This window comes from Symphodus melops (genome assembly GCF_947650265.1).
Source record: "Symphodus melops genome assembly, chromosome: 2".
Classification (NCBI taxonomy): domain Eukaryota; kingdom Metazoa; phylum Chordata; class Actinopteri; order Labriformes; family Labridae; genus Symphodus; species Symphodus melops.
Window position 1 is genome coordinate 16,678,725 of NC_136692.1, and position 26,620 is coordinate 16,705,344.

The 26,620-nt window shown below is 38.7% G+C and overlaps 1 protein-coding gene across 1 annotated transcript in view; it reads right to left on the reverse strand.

Annotated features, from left to right (window-relative positions):
* Positions 1-26,620, reverse strand: part of cacna1ab (calcium channel, voltage-dependent, P/Q type, alpha 1A subunit, b) — a 136,974-nt gene that overhangs the window by 26,046 nt on the left and 84,308 nt on the right. Inside the window, exons 26-41 of the mRNA XM_079336713.1 lie at positions 24,295-24,394; positions 23,549-23,709; positions 22,623-22,760; positions 22,298-22,499; positions 22,009-22,173; positions 21,520-21,630; positions 21,151-21,234; positions 16,890-17,006; positions 16,222-16,287; positions 15,037-15,134; positions 14,567-14,717; positions 14,146-14,273; positions 13,404-13,500; positions 4,887-4,992; positions 4,385-4,492; positions 1,785-1,888 (exon numbers count right to left, since the gene is read on the reverse strand). Of these exons, the coding sequence (XP_079192839.1) occupies positions 1,785-1,888; positions 4,385-4,492; positions 4,887-4,992; positions 13,404-13,500; positions 14,146-14,273; positions 14,567-14,717; positions 15,037-15,134; positions 16,222-16,287; positions 16,890-17,006; positions 21,151-21,234; positions 21,520-21,630; positions 22,009-22,173; positions 22,298-22,499; positions 22,623-22,760; positions 23,549-23,709; positions 24,295-24,394 (1,936 nt within the window). The remainder of the gene's footprint in view (positions 1-1,784; positions 1,889-4,384; positions 4,493-4,886; positions 4,993-13,403; positions 13,501-14,145; positions 14,274-14,566; positions 14,718-15,036; positions 15,135-16,221; positions 16,288-16,889; positions 17,007-21,150; positions 21,235-21,519; positions 21,631-22,008; positions 22,174-22,297; positions 22,500-22,622; positions 22,761-23,548; positions 23,710-24,294; positions 24,395-26,620) is intronic.

Below are 26,620 nucleotides of genomic sequence, written 5' to 3' on the forward strand. Positions count from 1 at the left end.
TGTCACATGAGACCAGGTGTTATATCAGAGTGTGTTTTACTTTTTTGTGATCCAGTCCAAACATTTTTTCTTAAATTGCCATTTATGTATTCGGTTTTCCAAGACAAAATTTAAGATCAGTCAATGCTCTTATTTTTGTGTGCAGCGCGAAGGTGTTTTATTCATTTATTTTTCATTTGTAGGCTCACTACTACCCTTTGCCACATCCTTTACCAATTTGTGTCTCCAGTCTATGAATCATCATTACTTTCACCAAACACTTTATGGCAATGGTTAGAATTCTGTTGGAGTTCTTTGCATCTTTCCTACCAAACTGTTGCTTGATCCATTTCATTTATTGTTTCTAAAATGCTTCTATATCCCATCTACATGTAGCTGAAAGTTATTTTAGTTATGATAAATACTTGTGTATTTACAGACGGACGTGCATGTACAGTTTGTTATCTCATTCTTGATCACCAGGGTGTCTCCATTATGCCATCTTAATGTGAAATAAAGGAGTAATTGTTGCAGTCTAGATTCATCTGTTGGTATTTTTGAAGGAAAATAATCTTTCTTCTCTTCTTTTTTTCCTCTATATAATTAAGGTCACCTTAAAAACTTGATAACGAGGGCTTTTGTGTTTCTAAATCTGATGATTTAGAAACACAGAAAGATTCTGATACTTATCTGTAGCTGTAATGTAAATATTTGAAGGCATTGGTTATAAGTTTTGTAAGCCATTTTTGGGTGGATTCTTCCTTTAAAGGTATCGGGCATAATGTCAAAAAAAGATCACAATGGAGGAGAGGAACGATGAAATTACACAATAGAGACGGTGAGACAAACAAACAGGCAAAGAACTTGTTGAAGTCCTTGTGTACTGCTGATGCTGAGAGAGTCTATATGGACCTTTCCATTCATTCCAGTGGGATGACTGCATTCAGGAACATATCAACACTTAACATACTTGCAAGGGTGTACAGTTTAAATGGAAAAAAGGTTTTTAGCATGCTCTCCATCCATCAATGCACTCCTTTGTTCCGCAATATGACAATCCAATCACAGGAAATAGTTCTCAATAAACCTGCATAGCAAATTTTGACTTTCTTGTAGCTTGTGAAATTTGATGTCAGCTGCTGGAGTGAGAAGGAGGTACTGCATGAGAGGAAAGATGTTTCTACATGTGGACTGAAAATACAGATACAGCGGGAGCAAGTGCATCTCCAAGGCATTCACTGACAGAAGGGAAAGAGCACTGAAGGGGAACAAAAGGTAAGGCCATGTGGTATCATCATCATTTTTCAGAATAATACCAAGAACAAAAAACCAAAGCTGTCAATCGAGTAAAGCTGTGATATTACTCCTCATCACTGCGTTCAAACAGCCCGTGGTGGAAAGGAAAAGAAAAGTCCAATGCAGGAAAAGGAAAAGATGCTAACTAGCCAGAGAAAATTGATAGCTACATAGATACCTCTGTTGGCAAGCATAGTTCAAAGTTAAAGGTTGGCTAAGAGTGCAACAAGCTACAATAGAAAGGACCACGATTTTCTGGTAGCATGCTATCAAGGGAGTAGTGCAGGCTGTATGAAGTTTTTTTTTTAAGTGTATTTTTTAACTGAGAGTTTATATTGGATTTAATCGTATAAGACTTAGTTCTTATGCTTTTAAATCCAGTAGAAATGCAAAATTCAGTCCAAGCACAAGAGAGAGTGATACAAAAAAAAGGGGCCTAGAAGAGGAAGAAATCGGAACAAGACACTTTTTTTTTGGCATTCAGGATATTTCTTTGCGATGGAGTCTACCTGTTCCTCTCGAAGTGCCTGCATCTTTTTCGTCTTGCTCTGCCGGTAGTATTCCATGATCATCATGGCAGCGTAGATTTTGCCCACTGTCAAGTCTGTGGCTGCTGAAAAAATGACAAGTTACCCTGCAAGATTAGACCCGGGTGGGATGGGACCCTGAGCCGTGGGGGGGATGGGAGTGGGGGACCAGACACAGATTGAAAAAAATCCACTGATGCAGAGAAATTCACAATAGCATGCAGAATACACCAGCAGATGAGAGAATAATGTTTCATCAGTCAAGACCCGGAATTTAAAGCAAGCTTCCCCACTGGACTTTTTAATGTTTAATGTCTATTACCTTATACCATTTAGGTTAAGTATGCATTATTGCAAAGATACTTACTTTCGAAATAAGGTCAACTCCTGGAGACACATATTTGACCAGTTGGACATACTAAAGGGGTTAGGTTGGGATAATATTGCTGACAATGTACATCTGAGTAAGTATGGATTAACTCTCAGGAAATATGGGAATGGACAAATTTGGAAGCTGCAATGAAATGTTCATAATTTAAAATGTTAAGGGACAAATAACATGGGAAGTAACTTGCCTAGTAGAAACTAAAATGCTCATATTAACTTGAATTCAATTCAATTCAAAAAACGTTATTTGTCCCCAGGGGGCAATTCAGAGGGGATTGAAGGAACATTTGTAACCACTGTCTAAACATCCCCTATGAATCCTCACTGAAACAGTGCTGAGTTCACTTGCTGGTGTACAACAGTCAGATGCAATACAACTATACTTTACATTTATTAACACAAAAAAGCCATTAGTCTTTTCACAGGCAGATGCTTTATCTACACATTATCAAAAAAATCATTCTCCTATTTATAATAATCTAACCATATCAAAACTTCAGAGGACAAAATGCCACACCACTGAGAAACCATTTGACACCTCAAATAAGTGATCTCTGGGAAAACAGGAGCTCAATTTTTTTCTAAAAACACTGGAAATATCCCCAGAGTTTGGATGGAAAACACTAAACATTTAAAATCAGAAAAATACTGAGCTTTGTTTTGTCTGCACAATAACCTAACTACATATCTAGCTTTCTTGCATATGGTGTCCTTTTCAAAGTGGCGTGGCAACATGTTTTTTATAGCATATTTAAACCAATACCAACATGTGATAAGATATGTCAAAACATATCTTACTTTACCATTGGGGAATAAGACATGTCAATGCATGTCTTAGACCTGACTTGATGCCATGCGTTTAGCCAAACAACTTGGCAGTATTGCATACACATGCATCATAATGCTGGTTCATTCTCAAAATGATTTTAAAATGTTCTTTCTCCACAGATTTATCAGAAAATCATCCTATGCGAATGTAAAAGCCTATGTCTATTATACAAGTTTAACGCTTCCTGTAGTGAAAAGACTTCTATAGAGGATCTTCTATAGCAGGCATCCCCTGATATCAGGACTAACTGAAGTGGTGGACCCATCAGCCTTGCATGCGTGTGTACTACAAAGCCCATTCTGATGCACCTGTACACGTGTTGTAGTGGCTAGCGTGTATGCACTGTATGGAAAAATGCAGGGACTACTAGGCAACAAGTTCCAAAATGCAATCATCATCATGTTACCAGGCTAATCACAAGCACTTAAGAGCAGGCAAAGTTGTATGTGCTCTGGAGGCCTTTGTTTTGTAAACAATAAAAGACAGATAATGCTTATGTGGAAAACTTTTGACCTGCTGTTGTGTGGTTCTCAACAACAGATGTTCACATATAATGCAAGTGGTAAGGGGTGGACGTTCGTCGTGTCAAACAGCTGCATGCTATGTTGAACTTATAAATAATATATAAATTGGATGTTGGAGTAAGCTTCCTATCCAGGCAACTCGAAGCTCCAACAAACATTTGATTGCTTAAATTGGTTACACTATCCAGAGTGATATATCGATAATGTTATTTGGAAATCAGAAATTGACATTAAGGTTCTTGTCTGACATTGCCAGGCTAAGCTGTCTCACCTAATACATCGTGTCAAGCGAGAATTCAATATAAAATAACTAATCCAATCCAAACTAATCTAAAGGTAATTACACTGCCTGTTCTTAAATGATGACATTTTAATTCAGTAGCTCCAGCAACACACCTGTGCTGCACTAGTCCCCATGACTTGGGAGGCCTTCCAAAAACCCACAAACTATTTGTTTTAGAGTGGGAAACCAGTGAGGAATCATGCCTCTGTAGTTTTCATGGTGAATTCTACAGGTTGGCCAGTCAGTGGACAATTTATCACTATGGAGGCAAAATTTAATGTGATAAGCCAGGAAGTTGCCAATATCTTAAACAACTAAGAATCTTAAAGCCTAAATTAATGAAAATCAGGGAAGTAGCTCTACACTTCATGGATGTTTGAGGTACAATGTCTATATTGGTGTTTGTTTCTGTATATTTGTACTGTATGTGTTCCTGCTGCAGTGACCTGATCAGGAGATGCTAAGCAGTGAATGACACTGGTTGGTGGAAGCTGTCCTCTTGGTGAGTTGGTGATCGGACACAGAAACACCACTATGCACCATTTTTCCTGCAACTTACCCTTGTGTGGTGTAACCAGCAGGTCCAGTGTCTTCTGCGATAAGTTTGGCCAAATAGCCATCATCTCCTTTCTGAGCTCTGCATCCATCTGGTGCTTGTCTGCACCGCCTGGGTAGCCCAGCGACCCAGAGTGCCCGAACACACACACACACACACACACACAAACACATCAAACATTTGGGACAGCCCAAATTCATACACCCACACATATGCAAACACCCGACATGTGTTAACAAAGGGCATAGAAGTTACAGACCAGAAGGTAGGCCAGAAGAAATAGATTTAGCCATTCAAGCATGCACACATTCATCCAAAACAAAAAAGAAATATGTTAGTGTCAGAATTAGAGACAGAGTTCTGTCACATATTCTATTAAAATCTAGAGTAGAAAGCAATTTACAAGAGAAAGTTATACCCATGAAATGCCCAGGAATACCCAAGAATGTAAGAGAGCACAGGAACTCAGATGAATTGAAGGCATGATAATACTATTGGGGCGTACCCTTGGCAATCTTTATATCCAGTGCTGTCCTGATCAGAGCCATGAGGGTAGAGTTAAAATGCACCGTGTTATCTTCGGCAACTGGTAGATCCATGCGCAGCAGCCTCTGTGGAGAGCCAGTCAGGATGAGAGGATGAGAAAGGTATATGTCCTTGCTAAGTCTGGCATGCCTGAACCTCCAGGAATAGGGTTTGGGAAAGGGGTAGGGGACAGAGTTGAGAGAGCTCCATAGACAACAGCCAATTAGAGTTGGATTGTATTTCTTCAGCTTTTATTGAAGGTTCCCCGAGAGGAACGACTGTCGAATCAAGAAAGACGTGAAGTGTCTTATGTTTGAGTCACTGAGACCTAATAAGTCAAGTCAGTGAACTTCAGCTTGAAGTACTTACATTTTTACACTGCGAGTTAATTCTATTATCCGTGTATTTTCTCATGCAAGAACATTGCTTGGGGATAGAAACTTGACTATGCGAGTAGCTGCATCTCCTGTTTTTCCACTGATACTCTACGAGACAGCACAACTATCCAATGAGGGCCATCTGCTGTTAAGCAACTGTGAGAGCTGAGAACCACAAGGAAGAACAATCGGAGCCAGATTGACCTCCGACCCAACCTGTGCCCATGTTCCCTAAATGTGTGAATGCATTGGCACATTTACACATCTTTCTTGTTACACACATATAGATATAAAAAATAACAGTACACATACACCAACCACCCACCCCAATCCCATCTCGACATCCCACCCTGTCCCCACTTACACATATTTATTTGCAGACTGCAATTAAGGGTGCTTAATTGGAGTCATTAGAAAGACAAAATAAGTCCACTGGAGAACAATAACAGTATCACTGGAGTACTTGTGCCATTTCTCAGAGGATTGCAGTTAACAAAGTTACTTTAGCATCTGCTATAGAGCTCCCCCTACCCATAAGGAGGTTCCCTGTCTTAACATGTCTATACCAGGTAAAACCAATGGAGAAACCTGTGGATAGAACGAAACAAGCTGGGCCATCAGGCACCGCTTGACGTTCCTATTCCAACCAGTTGGGATCCATCGAGTTTACCTACGAACATGAGCGTTGGGCACTAACAATGGCAAGCACAGCAGTACAATGATTGTGAGGTTGCTTGTGTGTATCTGAGTGTGTGAGAGTATCGGGCATGCCCTAAGCCAGATGTGCAGGAGGCGGAGGGCATCAGCCAACATCCACAGCGCTCGGCAGGCAACAGACAGGCAGGTAGGCTCGAGGTCGCCCATCGCCATGCGACAGAGTACAAGGATGCAAAACCACACAACACCCCCTCAAAAAATCCCACAAACCCAGACACACGGAGCATGCAACATGCCTTAACTTCACTGCCATTTAAACCCGAAAATTTCCCATCCATCCAACCCACTACCCCTGGACTTCCTTTAAAATCCACTTTCACAATATACAAGCAGCCGTGCATCCGCGCAAAGAGAGTATCCTCAATCCAACTGGATTAATCCTAATATTAATGTCTTAGATCATTTTTTGCTATTCACGTTAAGGTTCCCTTAATCAATTCAAATTCTTAAGAGATAATAGAATTCATATCAAATCAAGATCTCTCTCAATGGCAAACGGGTGCAGTGTCTTAAGGGGTTGTTATAGTTAGAGAGGATTAGAGTTGTTACATTCCCTGAAAGAAGAAAAAATATATAAAGAAGATCAAAAAGAGATGATTGACGTTTCTTTCTTTTGTTTTGAACCAACCAGACTTTATAATAATGGGGGTAAGGGAAGGGGTGTCTATCAAGGGGGCAAATGGTAGGGACATCAGTTAGTTGAGTTAAAATAGGCAACTCTAGGCTTGGTTATGAGATGTAGTTACAGATAAAAAGGGGAGGGCTGAGAATGAGGAGGGAGAGAAAGGTGGTGAAACACTGAAAGAGAAAAGAAGATTCAAGAGATTGTAGGTCAACTAATTAAGAGAAGAAACTTAGTTTCTTAGTGAATAGAAAAGGAAAGAGAGGACAGGGACCGAAAATTACAGAACAAGACGAGATAAAGACAAAGACTAAAAACAACAGACATAACTTTACTAAGATGAGTTCAGTTCATAAAACATTGTTTTGTATCAATTCTAAATACTATGTCTTGCATATGAGGCATAGTGTCTATCAAAGGGAAGGTCTGAGCTTTTCCTATGCATTTGAGGTACTCAGTGATAAAACGGTTAAAAGGGACTAACCTTCCTATTATCCATTCTGACAGACACACAAGCACTTTGGATCTCAGAAGGTCCTTCAATGGAGTTTGTCTGTGGAATTTTATCAGTGAATACTGAAAGGCTCTGATGACTGAAGTATGTGATGGGCGCCATTACCAATACATTCTTGAAAACAAGTAGAAAGAAGAACTAAAGGGGAAAGGTAGAGACAGAGCTAGCTGGGATGGACAGAGGGATGATGTGAAGGAATGAAGATGGTGGCTGATGGCTGACAGACGATTGGACAGAAGTAAAACAACAAAGGAATGATGGATTGAGAGAAAGTTAGGCTATAGGAGAGAATAAAAAGGGAACAGGCTTGGGAAAATTAAAAAAGAAATAAAGGGAGAGGAAAAGGAGGACAAAGAAGAGCACTTTGAAGAAAGACAAAAGTGATAAGAAAAAGACAGAGAAGAAAGAAATTGATATTCAGATTCAAAGTTTTGCTTCATGGACAATTTCAAAATATAATTTTGAAAGTATTTCAAAGTATTTCTGTTCAGTCACCAAAGACTGATTGTCAGGCTTTTGATATATTCCGATGCTGGTCCAAAAAACCTGTACTTTCCCCAATTCTGACCTTATTTACAGTAAAGGTCAAATTTGGTCAGAGTGAGAAAAGTTACTACCTTATATCTATGCCAGTAATGCCATAATTATCGTCTATTTGTCTCATTTGTCGCTGGCACAGTTTAGGAGCTTGAGCACTGATAGACCACTCAGAATGTTTGTGAAACTGTAATGGTTTATTTTAAAGGCCAGCAACAAGGAGATACCATTGTTAATATATATTGACCACAGGCAGTGGTTAAGGTCAAAACATGATTACTATTTTAACATAAATGTAAAGGACAACTCTTTTTATAGAAGCATTAAAGCTGAAAAGATGTCGGCTCTGTTTTTAGTGGTAATTTACAGGCCACTTATCATTGATGTGCAACTTTGAACAGCTTATTTTTACTTTAAACATGATGTGCACATTTTTTTTTAAGTCTTTGCTGAAACCGCCTCGACAACTATTTAACTTTCAATACTGTTGAATCTGGATGTTTATAAGAAAGAGGTTGAAAGAAAGGACACAAGGTTTGAGACACTACTGTGATGGAGAGAAAGAGTGAACAAGACAAAACAACAGCTGATGCTGAAAAACTCAGACCAAATCTTTACCCTGATGGTCTGAGGCATAAAGAGAACCCAAAGAAACTGAGGAATCCTTGGGTGTCAGAAAAAAAAAAAAAAAAACGTATCTTGAAAAAGGAAAAGGGCCATAACTTTTCTAGACACATTTTTATGCATTCTTATCATTTATATCTTCACAGCTTGGTTGTGTATGGCAATGTTGGCATGTGTATGTGAGCACTGAAGTGCCATCCACAGGAATAAGAGACGCAGAGAACAGAAGACAGACAACCTTTCCGGTCCTTCTGTACCTGCATCGTAAGCAAATACTTGCACTATGTAGATAATACCTGGTTTATATAATCTCATTTTAGTCTGTAATTGGGCCTCTACAAAATAGATTTCCACATACAAATTACTAAGCATTTACTGTTCCTTGTTTGATTTACTGATCAGCTAAATTTTTTTAAGATATGATCACAAGTAAGTGTTTGTCCTTTGGCATTACCAGGACACTTCTGTTTTTAGGTATTGCGCAAATAATCATATCTTCAACACATAATTTGAAAATGTGGCCTGATTATGTTTTACACAGTCAGTTATTTCAGGTTTCATAACTTTGCCTCCTAGAAAACGTACACAAAATACAACTATTTAATTGTAGTTCAAAGGCAACATTATCATTGAGATAACACATTTTAAAATACATAAAGATGTTTTCAATATTTATTGTTATGGAAAATGCAAATTCTTTGTCAGATCTACTCTGACTGTTTTCTGACTGGAACAATAGCGTGTCTGTGTATTGCACGTGCATGCGTCCGTGCAGGTTGCAGAAGGACTGGCAAAGCCTCCTCCATTCTCTTACTCCTGCGGCCTGACGGGAGGAAATAAAAGAAAGAGAATTGACTTCCACTCCACTATCACTTCACTTCACTTCACGACAAAAGCCCATCCCTCCATCCCCGCGGTCGGAGAGAAAGAAGAGAGGACAGCGCTCACCACCACCATAACCACCACTTACAGACAATGAGGGGAACACTGCTGGGAGGAGGGAAAGAGGAGGGATATGGAGGAGAAGGAGAAAAGACACAGGGGGTGGGGGTAGATGGCAGAGGAGAGGCTCTTCTCCCCAGCGATGGGGAGGTCTTAGGACGGAGACTGGAGGGTAATAGAAGGGAAGAAGTGAATGGTGGGAGAAGGAGGTACAGAAGAAGGTGGAGGTGGTGGTTTGGGATGGGAGTTGGAGGAGTAAGGTGGGGGGCGAGTCTACCTTATAGGCGACCCGGGCAGGACACCTCTTCCCGAGGCCTAGCGGCGGACACATGTGTCTTAGCATCTGATACATGTCTGTGTAACTGATCCGGCCGCTGGAGTGGCCACACAAACAACCATATAGACGTCACATGCACACATGCATTCGCACATTGGACCCATACACGCACACACATACGACAGACAGAACAAACGAAGACAGATAATGTGAAAACGAACAAAAGAAAAACAATGAGGGGCAGGGAGAGGGGGGACGCACAGAGGTGTGTGAGGAAGAGGAAACACGAGGAGGAAAACCATAAAGAAACCAACAAAGGAAAGGAAGAGGGGGGGAAACAAATACAGAGGTTATTGTTTTGATCGCTTTGGATCTGTGGTTGTTTTGGTGAAAGAAAGAGAAAGAGAGAAAGAGAGAGAGAGAGAGAGAGAGAGAGAGTGTTTTACATGGATTATAGTCTGGTTCTTCATAAAGTAAGGGGGAGGAGAGGAAGGAAGGGAAGAAAGGAGAAAGGTTGAGGAAGAAGAGGAGGCTTGAAGGAGGTGTTATTTAGTTCAGTTAGTTGTCGTTGAGATACCGTTCTATGCGAGGTGAAAAGGGGATTGTAGATTTTTCGCCACTCGAATAGAACTGGCAGCGGGGCTTCTAGCAGGCAAAGAAAAGCACCGCTGCAGAGATTGAAGTGAGTCACAATGGCAAGTCAATGCAGTCCCTAACTGAGCTCTCTGTCCACCAGGAACTTCTGCTCACATCTATACCTCGAGGTGTTCATGGGAAGAGATATTCCAACAGTGCAGGGCCGTTAGACCAAGTTAATCCCAAAAATACTTCTTGTAGCTTACCTATCCTGCTCTGCTGGCACAGTTTTACGAACACAAGGTTATAGATTTACAGTGAGTACAATTTAAGCGAATTTACTTGCCACTACAGCTCTTGTCACTGTCCATCATAGCTGACTGATATCAAGCGACTGTCTCACTGTTTGGCCCTCTACTTCAGACTGCGCCTTCCAGGACATATCATAAGAATTGTGAATTCCATTTTTCTAAATTACAATTACTCTTTGTCCACTGTACGCAATGTTATTGAGTTAAAATCTTGCTAGCATAACATTAGCTTTCTGACTAACGGCTGAGCCAAATGGTTCAATCAGCTTCGAGGACTAGTTTATCTTCCATTGCTTGAAGTGTTATCAATGACTTGTCCTTTTTACAGGAGTCCTGAATAAGGTTTTTCCTTGCATAAGAACCTAATGGGATTGTAATGATTGTTTGGGATATTAGGCAAACCATTAGGTGGTGCCATGGGAACAAGTTGTTTGTATAAGACTTTATATTTTGACAGCAATACTTAAGGATAAGGAAAACAATTTTTCCAGGTAGGTTTGTTTGAAGTGGAAGACACTTCTGCAGATACAGGTAAAAACTCTGTGAAAATAAACACTGAGGGATGCTAATCTAGAAACAAGCTTGGCAACTAGTGCAGTAAAAGCTCTGAAGTTGAAGGTCCTCTACTTCGGTTAAGCATGCTTTTTTTGTAATTTGGCTGAAGTGAACCTTTTAGCATTTGAAGGAAGTTTTAGTCAAAGGAATGCAGCACCTTTTAAATAATCTTGACAGATGTAAATCAACATCATGTGCAAAGATTCTTCCCATGAGCGTCTTCCCATGATGACACAGAACATGATGAAGAGGTACTTGGTGGACACAAGAGCTTTTTATTTCCAAAGTCCCTGACCCTAACCACACACACACACACCCTGCCTAGTTCTTTTTTCCCTAGTATGTCAAAGACACAAACAGAGAAGGTTTGGACACTTTCATACAGTATTTAAGGGAATAGAGAATAATAAATAATTATAATAATAATAATAATAAAATAATAAATAATAAAAACTATAGCCATAGGGCCTGTTACATTCTCCACTAAAGGTCTGTTTACTCAAATGTGGTCAACAAAACTTCCAGCATACACGTAGTCGTAGGAGTAAAATAAAATGACAGAGTTGACAATAATAATGTCCAAAAAGAAGAATGGAAGACACAGTTAGACTACTTTTGTTTTCACACAAGAGCTGATTGCTGTTGCTAGTTTAAGAAGTGTGACTTTATTGCTAATTCAAGCAAAAGTTTTACTTGTTTTGAAGATATTTAATTATTATGTGGATGCCTAGACACTTGTTTTTAAGCATTTTTTAGCTTGTTACAGGCCTGACAAGGTACTGATACCTGAAATCTTTAAAGCCACCATGTGTAGAATTAAAACATTTGGTCTACCATGAAATAGTGAACATTAAAAGATTATATGACACTAAAGTTTTAAATTGACACAAAGAATGCACAAAAAATGAGTGAACATTACAGTTAATGACAGAAAATCGTTTTTTTCCAAGGCCATTTCTAAAGACTATTGAGGCGTGGCCGAAAACAACAGTTGTCATCAATGTTTGGCCTGTGGAGGACAATAGCACTGCATGTTATCAGCTAAATAACTGCTGTTTGACACTTAATATGTTTGTTTGCCACTTTAAATGCATAATTTTTGCAATAATATCTCAGCATAACATCGTCCAATTCAAACCCAATACACGGAGAGTTGAAAGAAATTGAACTGAAAACATTGTGAATTTCTATTGTGTTTACGTGTTTAACTGGGATTGTTAAAAGGGCTTACACATCGGGGCTTTAAAATGTAAAATTGATAATTGTAAAATGCATAGCACAGTGTTTTACCAGCATGTGCCAAGGAGGCAAAATAATTAAATGTGTTTATCAGCAAATTTACCCTGTGATGGGCTATAATCAGAGGTAACCTAATAACGACACACTATTAAGCATAAATAAATAAACTAATTATTATTATTTTTTAAATGTTTTCCCTTATGGTGTGTTCACAAAATGTTAAAGAAGCTCATTTCAATGGAACTTTGCAAACCATCAGTTGGAAAGCAAGACCATAATTCAGCCAGAAGATGCTATAAACAGTGTTTGTGTCTTTGTAAGTTCAAAGAAGATTGCACATTGTTAAATGTTTGAGAGATTGTGTGGGTCTTTGTGTTGGTTGTTTCTGTAGGTTTTTTTTAAATTGTTTATTGTTTCTACTAAGAATGAGGACCATATTACATATGACTCTTTTTCCCTTTTCTGTTGACCAGATTTTTAGACTTTTGGGAGTTATAGCCTATTACCATTGAGCCTTAATGTCACATGGCTGGAAAACACTTGCCTTTGTCTTACAGCTTTGTAGTTTAACATGGTTACAGTATTCAGACCAAGCCTTCTCTGCAAGTGTCTCTGTACTAAAGTAAGCCCACCCCCCTCACCATAAAAAAACAACACTAACTCAAACATGAACAATGCACATTGCTCAACCATTTTCTGCCCAGGCAAAAAGTAGACAGCAAGCAGAAATAAAAGACAATGGCTGACTGGAGTCTAAACTCTAGTGTTGACATATAATACTGAATCAAAATAAGAACAGCAGTGTCATTTTCCCAGCGTTCAGTCAGAAGACAATAGCAAGTGCAGTGCACCACTTCATGCTTCACACACCGCTATTGGTGTGTGTGTTTGTTTGTGTGTGTGTGTTTGTGTGTATGTGATTGCATACTAGAGTGTGTGTGTATTTCTGCATTGTCCCAAACATTCTCATTGTCATGTCAGAATGCATATAAAACAGAAACCCATACCCCAAAATATGATTCAATGGTGGAATGAGAATAAAACAAGTGAATAATGCAATCCAAAACAGAAATAAATCAAACCATAAAATAAAAAGTTGAAGTAGGAAATTAGTTGTTTTAAAAGTGATAAAGAGCGACATTCATTCCAGTCTCTAAGGCGAGCAGGTTGCGTTTTAAGTTTGTGCTTTAGGGGTTTAGTCCAAACCTTGCAGGCCACCCTATGTGGGCATTTCTTGCCAAGGCCCAGGGGAGGGGAGATAACTCGTAATAAACTGTACATATCCTTATAATGTATGCGCCCACTGCAAGAAAAATACAAGGAGGGGAGGTTAGGTGAGGAACACAGAATACAGAGAGAGAGAGAGAGAGAGAGAGAGAGAGAGAGAGAGAGAGAGAGAGAGAGAGAGAGAGAGAGAGAGAGAGAGAGAGAGAGTGGATCCAGAAAAAAGGAGGAGATAAAATGAAAGAACAGGAAAAGAAGAACACTTATTGACACTAAGAATACACAAACTCAAACAGAGGAGATAAGAGGAAGAAGAGAGGGATACATTCATCATAACTGTGCAGAAGTTGTGCAATTTTAGAAGAAGGCAGAACATTTCAGAAAAAAAGTAAAGAGAGAATGCTCTGCTTTTACGGGCCAGTTTTTTACTGGCCAACTTTTAACTTAATCTAGGATGTCGATCATCCCTTGATGTAGATCTTGATTGATTATGACACTTCTGCTGAGCCTTTGCCCATTTTGGGCTGGGAGAGAAAGTCAGGGGTTAACAGATGTGTTACAATGAGAAAAAGACTGTCTTACTGTGTTTAGATCATTATAAATTGAAAAAAAAATGCATGTGTAAATGTGTAATCTTGTATATTACGGTTTATCTGTCCATCCCAGTGTGTATTTCTGTTTTTACATTGCCTTGTGTGTGTATGAGCGTTTGTGCACCACTTACCAGGCTGCAGGGTCGTACTCGGCCCATATCCTTACATACTCATCCAGGTGATGCGGCCCCAGGATCGATGAGTCTCTGGTCAGATACTCAAAGTTATCCATGATGACAGCCACGAACAGATTCAGCATCTGGAATATGGACAAGGTAAATAATCTCATAGCAAGCCTGATGACTCGTGTCATGTCTGTAATGTGCCATCCAGAATACAGGTAATAAATCCACACTTCAACCATTATAAAGGAAGAACAATAATATATATATATATATATATACACATACACATACATATATATATATACACACACACACACACACACATATACATATATTTTTTATCAACAACATGTGGTTTACTGGATTTACTTTTAAACAATTTCAATGGAACTGGTTGTGGTGGCATTCTGAGGTTTTTTTGTCTTACCAGGAAAGAGCAGAGAAAGATGAAGGAGACAAAGTAGGTGTAGGCGAAGGTGCTGCCACATTCAGGTTCCGTGTTTCCTGTTCTCGGGTCGCATTTTTTACCTCCCAGGCAGGCCAACATGATATCATGCCATGCCTCACCTGTGGCGCTCCTGTACGAGGGAGAACACAAAGAGATACATGAAAAAGGGAGGACACATCTTAGAGCATTTATTTGGAAAAGCAGTCTTTTTCTAATACATTAATTCAGATAGCAGCCATTTTCATGTGGCTTCCTGCTCGAGTGGAATGCTGCTATAAAAATGACATCAATATTTAAAATCTGACAAATCTCAATAACTTTCACTGCTTCATGATTGATGTGAGAGTGGAAAAACCCAACGAAAAGTAAACATCTGGACAGACATTCTAGAAAGGAAGCCTTTGTGAACATTATTCCTTTAACTATAAAAGGGAAGCTTAAAGACTCACCTGAACAGTAGCATGAGGGCCATGATGAAGGTTCTGAAGTTGTTGAGATCATTGATTGCAGTCTTTCTCTCCTCATCCAGTGCCAGATTCCCAAACAACTACACACAGAAACAACGGGACAAAGAAAGCACCCGCCACAGTTCAAGGAAACATTAGATTTATTCTCTGCTCTGACGGTAAAATTAAAACAATAGAGTCACAATGGTAGCTGTGTGTGAAGTAGATTTTGAACATCAACCCCTGGGGTGTATATTCAAAGTATGGTTTTTGCTAATCTGGTTAAAATGACGGGTAAAATTGGGTTTTAAGGATTAAGATGTTTAGTTCCTTACCCAGCTGAATAAATCTTGTAACCTGTGCTTGTAACACTCAATCTACTCCAGAGAAGCTTATTTTAATGATAAGAGATCATCCTTTAAAAACACAGCCCAATTAGTCAAAGACAACAACTAATTAGATGATAGTATGGAGTTCAGTGAGCTGATCGAGAGAGGGGAGGAGCGAGAGACCACCAATAGTTTATACGTTGTCTTAACCATATCATTTTTCATTGGCAGTATATTCATCCTTCAACAGAAATTGAGAAAGCACAGGAGCCTAGTTGTGTTTATAAGATGTAAAATAACATGTAGTTATGACTTTGATTTATAGTTTTAAATAAATATTTATAGACTATAAACACAGTACCGTTCTGCTTGTGAGCCTCAAGGCTGCAGCTGAGGTATTACGTCTAAACTGTCATGAGAATAAATCTAAGCAAGGAATGAATTTAGGTGAACAAACAGGAGTTATTAGGATAAATCTGAGGTGCACTAATGATGGCAGAGACATAATAAAAGCCTTTGATTTTAGTCTGAGTAGCCTACGTGTTTTACCTCTTCATATTTTCTACTATAGAAGTTTGCTCAAGGTGTAACATGATCATCTACTGACTGCAGATTTGATCATGTCTGTGATTAGTCACATGCTGCTTGCTCTGCCCTTTTCATGCAAACATGTCAAAACATCAGGTTAATATACAGCTTTTTGTGAATCTTTAGCATCATCTCTTCGCCATGCCGTTATAGGATCCTTTTATTAACTTTACATCATTCAAATGTTCTGACACCCAGCTTCCAATTAACCCTTTACCTGTAAATACAACAAATCCAACTAAAAGTAGAAATAGGCTTCATTTGTACTCACCTGCATGCCGATGATGGCATAGATGAAGAAGAGCATGGCAATGAGCAGGCACACATATGGCAGGGCCTACACAAAACAATAGAGAGAGACAATACATAGATGTTACCCATTATTTAATGCTTTTATAATCTTTTTTGAATAGTAAGAGCTCTCTCTTTAATTCAGTTAAACAGTTAAAGTACTGTTGTGTCAATCTTGTAATTCCTTAATAAGGCTAAAAAAAATCGTCAATAGGAATTCTACTTCAGAGAAAGCAGACATTTGCGATTCTTAATAACAGTCAAAATAAGTGCATTTAGTGCATTAGAAGAAAAATGTTTAAACCCCTTCCTACATCTACTGATGTGTATGATTTAAACCAAAAAAAACTGTGTCAGAGATTTTCCTCAGCTGTCATTTGGAAAAGAGCTAGCTTATCTCAGAGCCACTTTAAATGTGGTGTTCCTCAGGGCTCCATACAAAGCCCTCTTTTATTTATTTATTTATTTAATTCCAGCTCTGTTTTCATAATTGGACAAAAAGGAATGTGATGAAATACAAAAAATTGAAAATAACACAAGGACAACATAAATTACTGTCCAAAAACTAAGACATTTCACTATTTCATATTTTGTCTTTGTGTGTATTTCAATTAAATATGAGGTTTCAATGTTTTGATAACTGAATACCTTGAAGGACTGGACAAAGGTCCACAGTAAGATGCGGATGGTTTCTCCCTGTCTTAGGAGCTTAATGAGGCGAGCTGCTCTGAACAGCCTCAAGAAGCTCAAGTTGATGAAGTTATTCTACAGCACAGGAGGGAGAACACAGTCAGTTTCACTGCAAGTGAATATACAACACCTGCACAACATCCCTCTACCAAACACAAAAACAAAACAACTTAACAGCAGAAGAAAGAGAACTGGGGGAAGGTGGTCAAACCCAACAAAAACATAACCAACTTCAAACAGAATTGCTTGTATCAGGTACAAGTATAAATGAGAGAAGGATAGATAAAAGGTCAAAAGTCAAAGAAAAGAAGGAAAGACAGTTGAAATAAGGAAGAGAAATATTTTTAAAGAGCAAAGAGTTTAAAGGTCATCATCCAATCTGGTACAGCAGAACGCTTTTTTTTTAGAGAACCAAATGCACTGATCTCTGGGGGGCAAGCAGGCCACATTAGATGAAGCACGATGCACTTTGCCTGTCAACCACACACACTCACACACACACACACACACACACACACACACACACACACACACACACACACACACACACAATTTTCACGCTAAAGAGCGTGGCTTGGGACTGTGACATCAAACTCCTAACAGCAAGCACCTGATTTAGTTACCCTTGTATTTTCACACTTTTTTTCTGCTATGAAAAGCTTTTTACTGTTTGCTTTTAAAGAATTCTGCACAACAAAACTGGTCCTATGTCCATCACAAACTATCTTTGCTTAATACATCCTTTTGTGCATTGAACATTGTTATGGTTACATCTGGTCAATGGAAAAAAATCAGGAAAGTAAACGTATCCAAGCAAGACTGGTTCTTGATGGTAGTTTTTTCACGGTTTTGTTCCAGCATGAACTGCTTAACAGTTTGCCACTAACTGTGGTCCTCATATGGATTCAGTCCAACAGACTGCAGATTTTTATTGCATGTTTTTTACATAGTCACAGAGAGAATAATGTAAAGTACAGCAGCCAGACTCCCTGGTGATGTCCTTGCACTGTGTGGTCGACAGGCAAGGCAAGAAAGAAGCATGAGGTTGGAGAGGTGGGAGGAGGAGGGAGAAAGATCTAGCATACAGCCTCAGTGCAGGCATGGTTTGGCACGGCAGCAAACTTGAGGAAAAAAAAGAACTGGCCCACATGCAGACCAGTCTGCGCCATTGTCGCCAAGCATATGATAGACTAATTATACTTCATTTAATTAGTTGCACTAGGAGAGTTTGATTTCATTCTATCAATAATAAAACTGTTTTTTTAGATTTATCAATTGCATGATTAAAGGCAGGGTAGGTAATTTTCACCAGAAACATTTTTAAGATTTTGGATGAAATTGTCTTTAGGTCCTGACAGTAATTAATAATTCATGTGCTCTGAAAAAGAAACGAAAAAGATGATACTACTCTCAAAATCATGCTAGTTTTCGAAAATTACCGACCTTGCCTTTAATTGTGTTAATAATTAAAACAAATGTATGTAACCCTAAGTAGCTGATCGGTGGTTGCCATGGACACAAACAACAAAAAAAGTTGCTTGGCAAAAGTTGAGTACAAGTTAAGTTATGGAACTACTATTCACTACTATTTGACTCAATATAACTGCGGGACGTAAACTATATCACACTCCAGATTGTGATCTTGTAGTGATCATCATCACTGCTGTGGTGATCTTCAGATCTCAAGCCTATGAATGACTCACAGCTTCAACAATCACTGATATTCAGTACAAAATCACTTACTGTGATTTGATGTTGCTTAATTAATTTGCTAAATGTATCAACTGTTATCTTATCTTTGTGTTTTTATGCTGTAACAGTGTATTACATTTAAAATGCACTGTTCTATATCACCCGGTACAAAACTTGAAAGATTAACATCCAGTGAGCGCATGCACTGAAATCAGAGGTTAAGAGGGGTAATGGGCGAGGGGATGATTGGGGGTAAGGAATGGGTCTGGGGTACACATGACCAATGAGGATGCAGCAGAGAGCTTTGAGAGATAAATTACAAACCAACCAGATTCTACATGTTTGAAGATGTAGAAAGATGAATGGGGAGGGAGATATTTTTTTTTTATAAATATAGATTTTTTTTTTTTGGGTTGTGAGTGAAATACATTTTTTCAGGGCAGGTGGTGGTGGGGGGGGGGGGTGGGTTGTCGTGTGTTTAATTGGTGAGGGGATTGGGGCCAAAAGCACACCATCACCACCACCACCACCACCACCATCATCATCATCATAATAGCACCACCACCACATGTCATGGCGCAGCACGGATGGAGAACACGATGAAGGATTTCATAGTGCATTTTGATTGGATGGATTTTATCAGAGGAGGAGGGGAGTGGGTGTAGGGCGCCAACAAAGTAGAGAGGTTTAAAGAAAGCATGTAAAGAGATAGAAGAGGAAGACGGAATCATTATGGGTGTCATTAAAAAGACAGTGAACTTCAAGTCAAACAACAACAGATACAATAGATCAGCCCCTCTTTGATGCCGACTTTACAGGAAAAGCATGATGTATGATAACAAATAAACTTATGTCAAAGTGGTCAAAGGCAAGGATATTTTCCCATTCCAAATGATGAAGGTATATTAGGTTGCTTTGTTCACGTATTTAAATTTAAACCATGAATGTATTTAAGTTGTTGTTGAATGATTCCTCTCACTGACCCATACTTCTCATTCTTGCCTTTGTTATGGAAGTTATAGCTAATAATGTAATGGCACTTTTCTCAGCAGGATTACATAAAAACTACTAAACGAAAATGGGTGGAAAGTGAACAGATAAAATAAGTTGCATCGAGTAAAAGGACTTCTTCAAGTTTGGAAGATATATCTGTATATCTTTATAAGCTATTGCAGTTCTTTGGGAAATAAGCCAACTAGTTTGGCATTGTTTTATTGTATACAGAGCTTTCTTCTTTCCCTTATATGAATTATTGGCTGTCTTGTGTGTCAGGAGCATAAAAGACAAGGAACTGGGCTTTTTACAAAGAATTTGGTCCAAGGAGAATGTTTTTGAGAATTTAGTCTCCATAGCTCACACAAGAAAACTATTGGAACAAGCAACCTGTCAATGTCACTTTGTGATCACTAGAAGCTTCTACTTAATTAGCTATCCTATGGAGAAAGGAGATACGCTCAACCAGTGGGTCAGATGCTTCAAGCTGGCATGGAATCAATGAGATGTCTCAAATGATCAGTTCAGGATCTGAGGCAGACAGTGATTAAAGTCTGCTCAGACAGCGAGGAAGTAAATTAAAGGTGTCTTCATCTGAAAACAAAGTTTTGTTTGGCAGTAATCAGCTCAACAACTGTGAATTGAGTCAGTTTGGCTGAGAGAAAGATTCTGTTAAAAATATATATATTGTGGGGCTTTTTTTGGCTTTGTTTGAGACAGGACAATAGATAGGAGTTGGAAATCAGAAATACAGAGAGTGGGGAATCAAGTGCAGAAGGAATCGCAGGTCAGATTCAAATGGGATGCACAAACTAACCAACAGGTCATGAAGCCCTACTGAGAGAGAGACTTATAATTACAGTCCGACAGATTTAAGAAGTTTAGAGGTAAATTAAGGATACACATAACATAACATAAAGGTCCATTTATTTAATGCATCTGGACTTCATAGAGGGGCTGAAATGTTCTAATAAATGTCACAAATGTTCTCCTAAATATCTATAACCATAAAACACACAAAGGAGCTGACATACAAAGAAATCATAGTCAGCAATAAGATTAAGGTTGTGTACACTCACATCACATTAATGCCATAATCTATCATTCATACAATTAAATCCCTACATTACCCTCAACATTAAACTTTACAGGTCTCTTCTGGAGCTGTACTTCACTACAGTGACTGGAAGACACAAGCCGACCATTTGGAGTTCTGTGTTAAAGGATTGCTTCTTACTGTCCAAGACTGAAGAACTATATATTGTGCTCTATCCATCAAAAGATATATGTAACATAATACATGTAAATCTACAGTCTAACAGGCTGCTACAGAAAAATGCAATTATTGTGTTACTAAATAATTATTAACAAGAATAAACAGTAAATTGTGATGATGGAAACTGATCAAAAGTCAGTTAACAGATATTAGATAGGGGACTGACTTTTTTGGCAACTGAAATGTTGTATGTGACACAGCATTAACTATTCTCAGCTGCACAAATAGTATAGTTTTTAAAAGCTCCTTGGCACTTACCCCTAGTTCTGTCACTAAAATGTCAGTGATACTTCCAAGGACAGACACAAAATCAAAAATGTTCCAGGCATCTCTGAAGTAATTCTGTTGGAAAAGAAAAAGAAAAAAGACACATTAAAAAAAGACAGAGAGCAGGTAACCAATCCCAACCTTGTGGAGCTGAAGCCTGCAGAGGGCAATCCATTACACACCCCTGGCCACTGGTGGTGGTGTTACCGTGGTGACAGACTGGACAGCGGCTGATAGCGTGAATGCCATTCGGCACCGTATGCTCAGGGTTGTTCAGGGACAGGAAGAACATGCTCTGGATCTGTCTACTGAAATAACCCACTCTATAAATGAATAATGGGATGACGTAAACAGCCTTACCAGAGGGCCGAAAGCGATGATCTTCAGAATTGATTCCATGAAGAAGAATGTGGTAAACACAATGTTAAGGTTCTTCAAGACTTCATCGTAGGTATCTGAAGCACCGTCAAACTAGAATCACAAAGACAAGCGTTGTTTTCAAACAACATTTGTATATGTTGATATGTTATTAAGGAACAGGCCATCTATAATCCATGGTGATGATGAAAATGGCCCTTCTTTTCACTTCAGAATACTCATTTTGTGTGTTTGCCTTTTACTGTAGGACAGTTACCATAGAGTGCAACTTTTTAGTTGCTTGTACTGTACAACTTTCACTCTATAGAAATCCAACAAAGTAGCAACGTAGAAAATTAAATGGGAAACAAGTTCTGAAAATGGCAATTATAAAAACTAAATACACCCACCTTTTATAGATACAATTCAAAACATGAGACATGAGCTCTTAATCTAAGTATCAATAAAAACTGATAGACGGCAGGCTTCTACCTTCATCATGAGGACAATGGTGTTGAGCGCGATTAAGGCCATAATGCTGTACTCGAAGGGTGGGGACACCACAAACTGCCACATGCGATACTGGAAGCTGAGTTTATTCTTCGGCATATGGCGAGTCAGAGGCCTGGCGTTAATGGCGAAATCTATACACGCCCTCTGTAGGAGGAAAAGATTGGAGAGGAGAAGAGAACATATTTTGATAATAGTTTTGTTTTTCATTCCCTTTTGGCTTTTAAAGCTTTTTCTGTTGCTAAAATGTGACCCTTGATTCCTTCTTTACCTCATTCTTTTCTAAACTGTAGTCCTCCATCATTTTATCCCCCTGTTCCTGGAAGGTGATGATGATGAGAGCCACAAAGATGTTTACGAAGAAGAAGGGGAAAACAACGAAGTACACCACGTAAAAGATGGACATTTCCATCCGGTATCCTGGGCTAGGGCCCTGATTCTCATAGGTGGAGTCCACTGAGTGTTTTAACACCCTGCAAAAAAAATATGATGGAAAAAATAAACAAAGTTGATTGTTAAGGAAAGGAAAGGTTATAATGATAACAAGGATCGGATAACAATTGCTATAAGTTATGTGTTTATGTTAATCCACTCACATTGGCCACCCCTCTCCAGTGGATACAGTGAACAGGGTGAGCAGGGCCCAAGCCACGTTGTCATAGTGGAAATCCCACTTCTTCCACTCCCGCTTCTGAGCTTTGACCTCATCGTTGTCATAATCCAAATACTCGCCCCTGAAGGGAAAACACAAGGTTTCAGACGAAAAACACAATTGTATCAAATGCTTAAAACATTCAGAAACGGGTGTGCACAACATGTTGGATATCGCTGAACAGACATGTTATGGATGTTATGGTTTGCAATAGATTCTCCAGTGAAATTTTCTGAAACTCCTCAAGATGGCAGCATTTGCACAGCTGACACCATTTGATTAATGTTACCCTCTTAACAGGAGTTAATGTTGCTATAATTTCACACAAATACTTCAGCAAAGTATCAGTTGCAATGAATAACAGGATAGTTCTTTGAGTGTAATATGCTTAGTAAAACATAATGTTTTTGATATTCAAGTATTAAAAATAAATGTAAACCATGCTATTGCTTTTTCTGAACCCCATCAAAAAATCCACTTCCTTTAAACAATCAGTCTGGTAGGCTCAAATAAAATGGCTTTTAAGAGAACAAATATAAGTCAAATACTATGCATAATTGTCAGGTCACATTTTAAAGCCACCTTGATCTAGTCTGTTAAAACTGACTAATTTTGTGTGGAGCAGCAACATGACCTACATCGCCAACCATTTTTGAATAGCATTTACATGTTTCACGGCAGCACTATGAAAAGCACCACACCTTTTCACGTCAACTTCCTATGTGAAATATTTAGAATTGTGGGTCAATCTTTGATCAATCTGGTAAGCTTTTAGTTACTTGAGTCACTTCATATTAAACATGAAGAAACAACTATTGTACTGTTATTATTGTGAATTAACAGCACTAAACCAAATATGGATAAACCAACCTGCAGTCACGCTCAAACTCTTTGGATTCATCTGTGCAGAAGAAGAATCTGCCCTTAAAGAGCTGCACGGCCACCACAGCGAAGATGAACATGAAGAGCATGTACACGATCAAGATGTTCAGCACATTCTTCAGAGAGTTGACCACACAGTCAAACACAGCCTGCAAGCACAAGACATTTAAAATGTATTTTAGCTGGTGGTTAGCTGTTGTTTGCAAATGTTATACACTGACTTTGAAGACTCAGTTATACAGCCTTGAAATAATCTTTTACATAATTTCAAGGCCGGGCCACCCTTACAGATATGAGACATTTCAGAAATTCTGAATTAAAGATGTTGAATTATGTTTTTTCAACTATGACTTTTCCATATTTATGATAAATGAAACCTTTCAAGTACCTACGGAGAAATGCTGGTGTCAGCGCTGAAGAGAAAACAAAATGAGAAAGACCAACTCTAAACTATTAGTTGGTGACAGACTGTTTGGCTTACTTTGAGATTTACTCACAGCCATCTATATCATCTCCCAGTTAGATTGTTTTGATGTATTGGGCCTGTTTTGATATTGAAATTGTAATAAAATCAATACGAGAAGCCTTAAAAATAAAAATCTGACTGCTTTGAAGACAAATAAAGAAATTGTTGTCCTAATATGTGAGCAGCTCATTTTTCCTCAAACCTCTGTGCCAATAACTGTTTTATACATATCCTTAATTTAATTTAATTTAATTCAGAGGAGCCTTACCTTTAATTTGGGGAGTCGTTTGATTGTCTTAAGAGGACGCAGCACCCTCAGCACACGAAGGGACTTGATCGTACTAATGTCTTTTCCCTTGCTGCTCCCCCTGGAGGTCAGCAAAAGCACAGGAACAACAACATTCAATTAGAGAGCAGTATAGTGGAATCTACCTTTTTCACACAACAGACATGTTCTTCTGAAGTCATATTACAACTAGGAAGCTTAAATGCTGCTTTAATGTAGTGGGCTACTGCTCTGTTGTTGTTGTCACAACTTCCCAACATGAAGTCATATTTCAAGTTTGCATTGCCACTGCTAGACAACAGCCTGCATATGTGTTTTTTACTATAAGGCTATGTAAGCTATCTGCTAGCTAAATCAACTAGATTAGCTGGAAAGTGTTGACTGCTAATATTAGCAATTCTGACTGAGCTCTCAGGACTTTATAAGTGTAACAAAATTAAAGTCGGTTAGCATTCAAGCTCTTCCTAACTATCATTAGGCTAATAACTGACTTTGTTAAACTGTGTATAACTTTGTTACATACATCAAAGTTAGCTAGGAAGCTGTTTCTACCAACTAGGTTATAAAAATGTTGTTTTCACTTAATTTCTACTATCAATGAAAAATCTATTTAAAAAACAAACGTCAAAAAATGTTTTGATCAACTGATAGCTGTAAAACGAAAAAAATTATCCTTCAGTGTTTGCTTTCCTGACAGTACAACATAATTACAATACTACAACATAAGAGGAAGATTGCTGTTGTGTGAAAATGGTGAAAAAAAGAGATGGAACAAATATAAAGGGCTCCTTCCAAACCATTTGCTAATATCAACTGTATTGTCTTAAGGGCTCAAATATGCTAATTTAAAGTGAAATAAAACAATCCCTCCACTGACAGTCAATAAAGCAACACAAGATGTGACAGTTTTAGACAATGTACATTGCATTTAAGCAGTCCATCAAAGATTTCAGTCACTTAAGCTGGAGAGAAAATAAACTTTTGAGTGCACGTCAAACATGAAACCGGTGGGAGGAAGCGCTGCAGTAGCCTGACTGTTTGGTTTCATGGACACCAACAAGCAGCATTGAAATTGCAACATTCACCATCAAACAATAGACATTCAGTCATTCCATATTGACAGGCATCTCCCGGCAGAGTGCCCAGCCAAACCTCTTTCTTTCTTTTTCAGTGAAGCGCTGTTTTCGGTTCTTCGGAAGAAATGAGAGTTTTAGATGTGATCAGATAAAGTTTTACGTATTACATGGCCAGGATTATGTTGATAATCCTGTATCTGGTGAACAGTAAATGTTTCACATAGCTTCCCTTCATTGAACTTTAGATTTCAGGAAAGGGTTTTTTCAGAATTCTGTTTTCAGCCATTACCGCAACCTAATTGCAACAGAAAACAGAGGCTATGTGAGACTCTTGGGACATGTGATATCGTTTTCTGAACACAATATCGCATGTCAAACAACACCAACAAACAAGTTGCACCAATAGCATCAAATGAGCCATGGGTGCAACGCAGGAATTGATTATGGCCCAAAAGACAAACCCCTTCACGAGAATGTGAATTCCATTGTTTCAGCCCCGAAACCCACACCTGAAGATTCTGCTCATGATTTGTGTGCCCATAGAACAATATCAGAGAGGCAAATGTAGGGTGTCAAGAAAGTAAAAAGTTGAGTTGATCTTTACTGTGAGTTTATGGGCATTGATTTAAAAAAAAAGAAGAAGGTGCATTGATGTCTGCCAAACCTGAGCAGAACAGAGATTGTCCATCAAGGCTCACTCTTTAACTATGAACGCAGTTGCCGTGGCAGAAAACGAAAGACAATTCAATTCCAGGCTGATTGATTGAGTCTGAGTCTTGGACGTACTATGTGTATGTGTGTATCTATGTGTGCATCTGTGTGTGTTTGTGTGTAAGTGAGACTTGATCGATTATCAATTGGCCTTCTCCCTAAGAAGTGGAGCAGTACTGAGGTCTCTCTATCAGAGCAGCAGGAGTATTAGAGTAAAGCCCAGTAAGACCAGAGGTGTAGGGAATTCAAAGCATCCCGACACATGCATACACACTAGCACAAGAACTTACACGCTCCCACACACACTTTGAGTCTCACTATAGATATGTTTGTTTTTTACTGTTAAACAAACTTTACTGCAGCCTCAAATAAAAATGATCTTTAAATGAGCCCCAAACAATCGACACCTGTAGGACTAAATGTAGGGCATCAAATCAAATTAGTCAATCAATGAACTCTCATTCTGTTTGAATGTTTTTTTCTGGCACAGACAGAACAAGGGACGGTACAATAGGCTGATT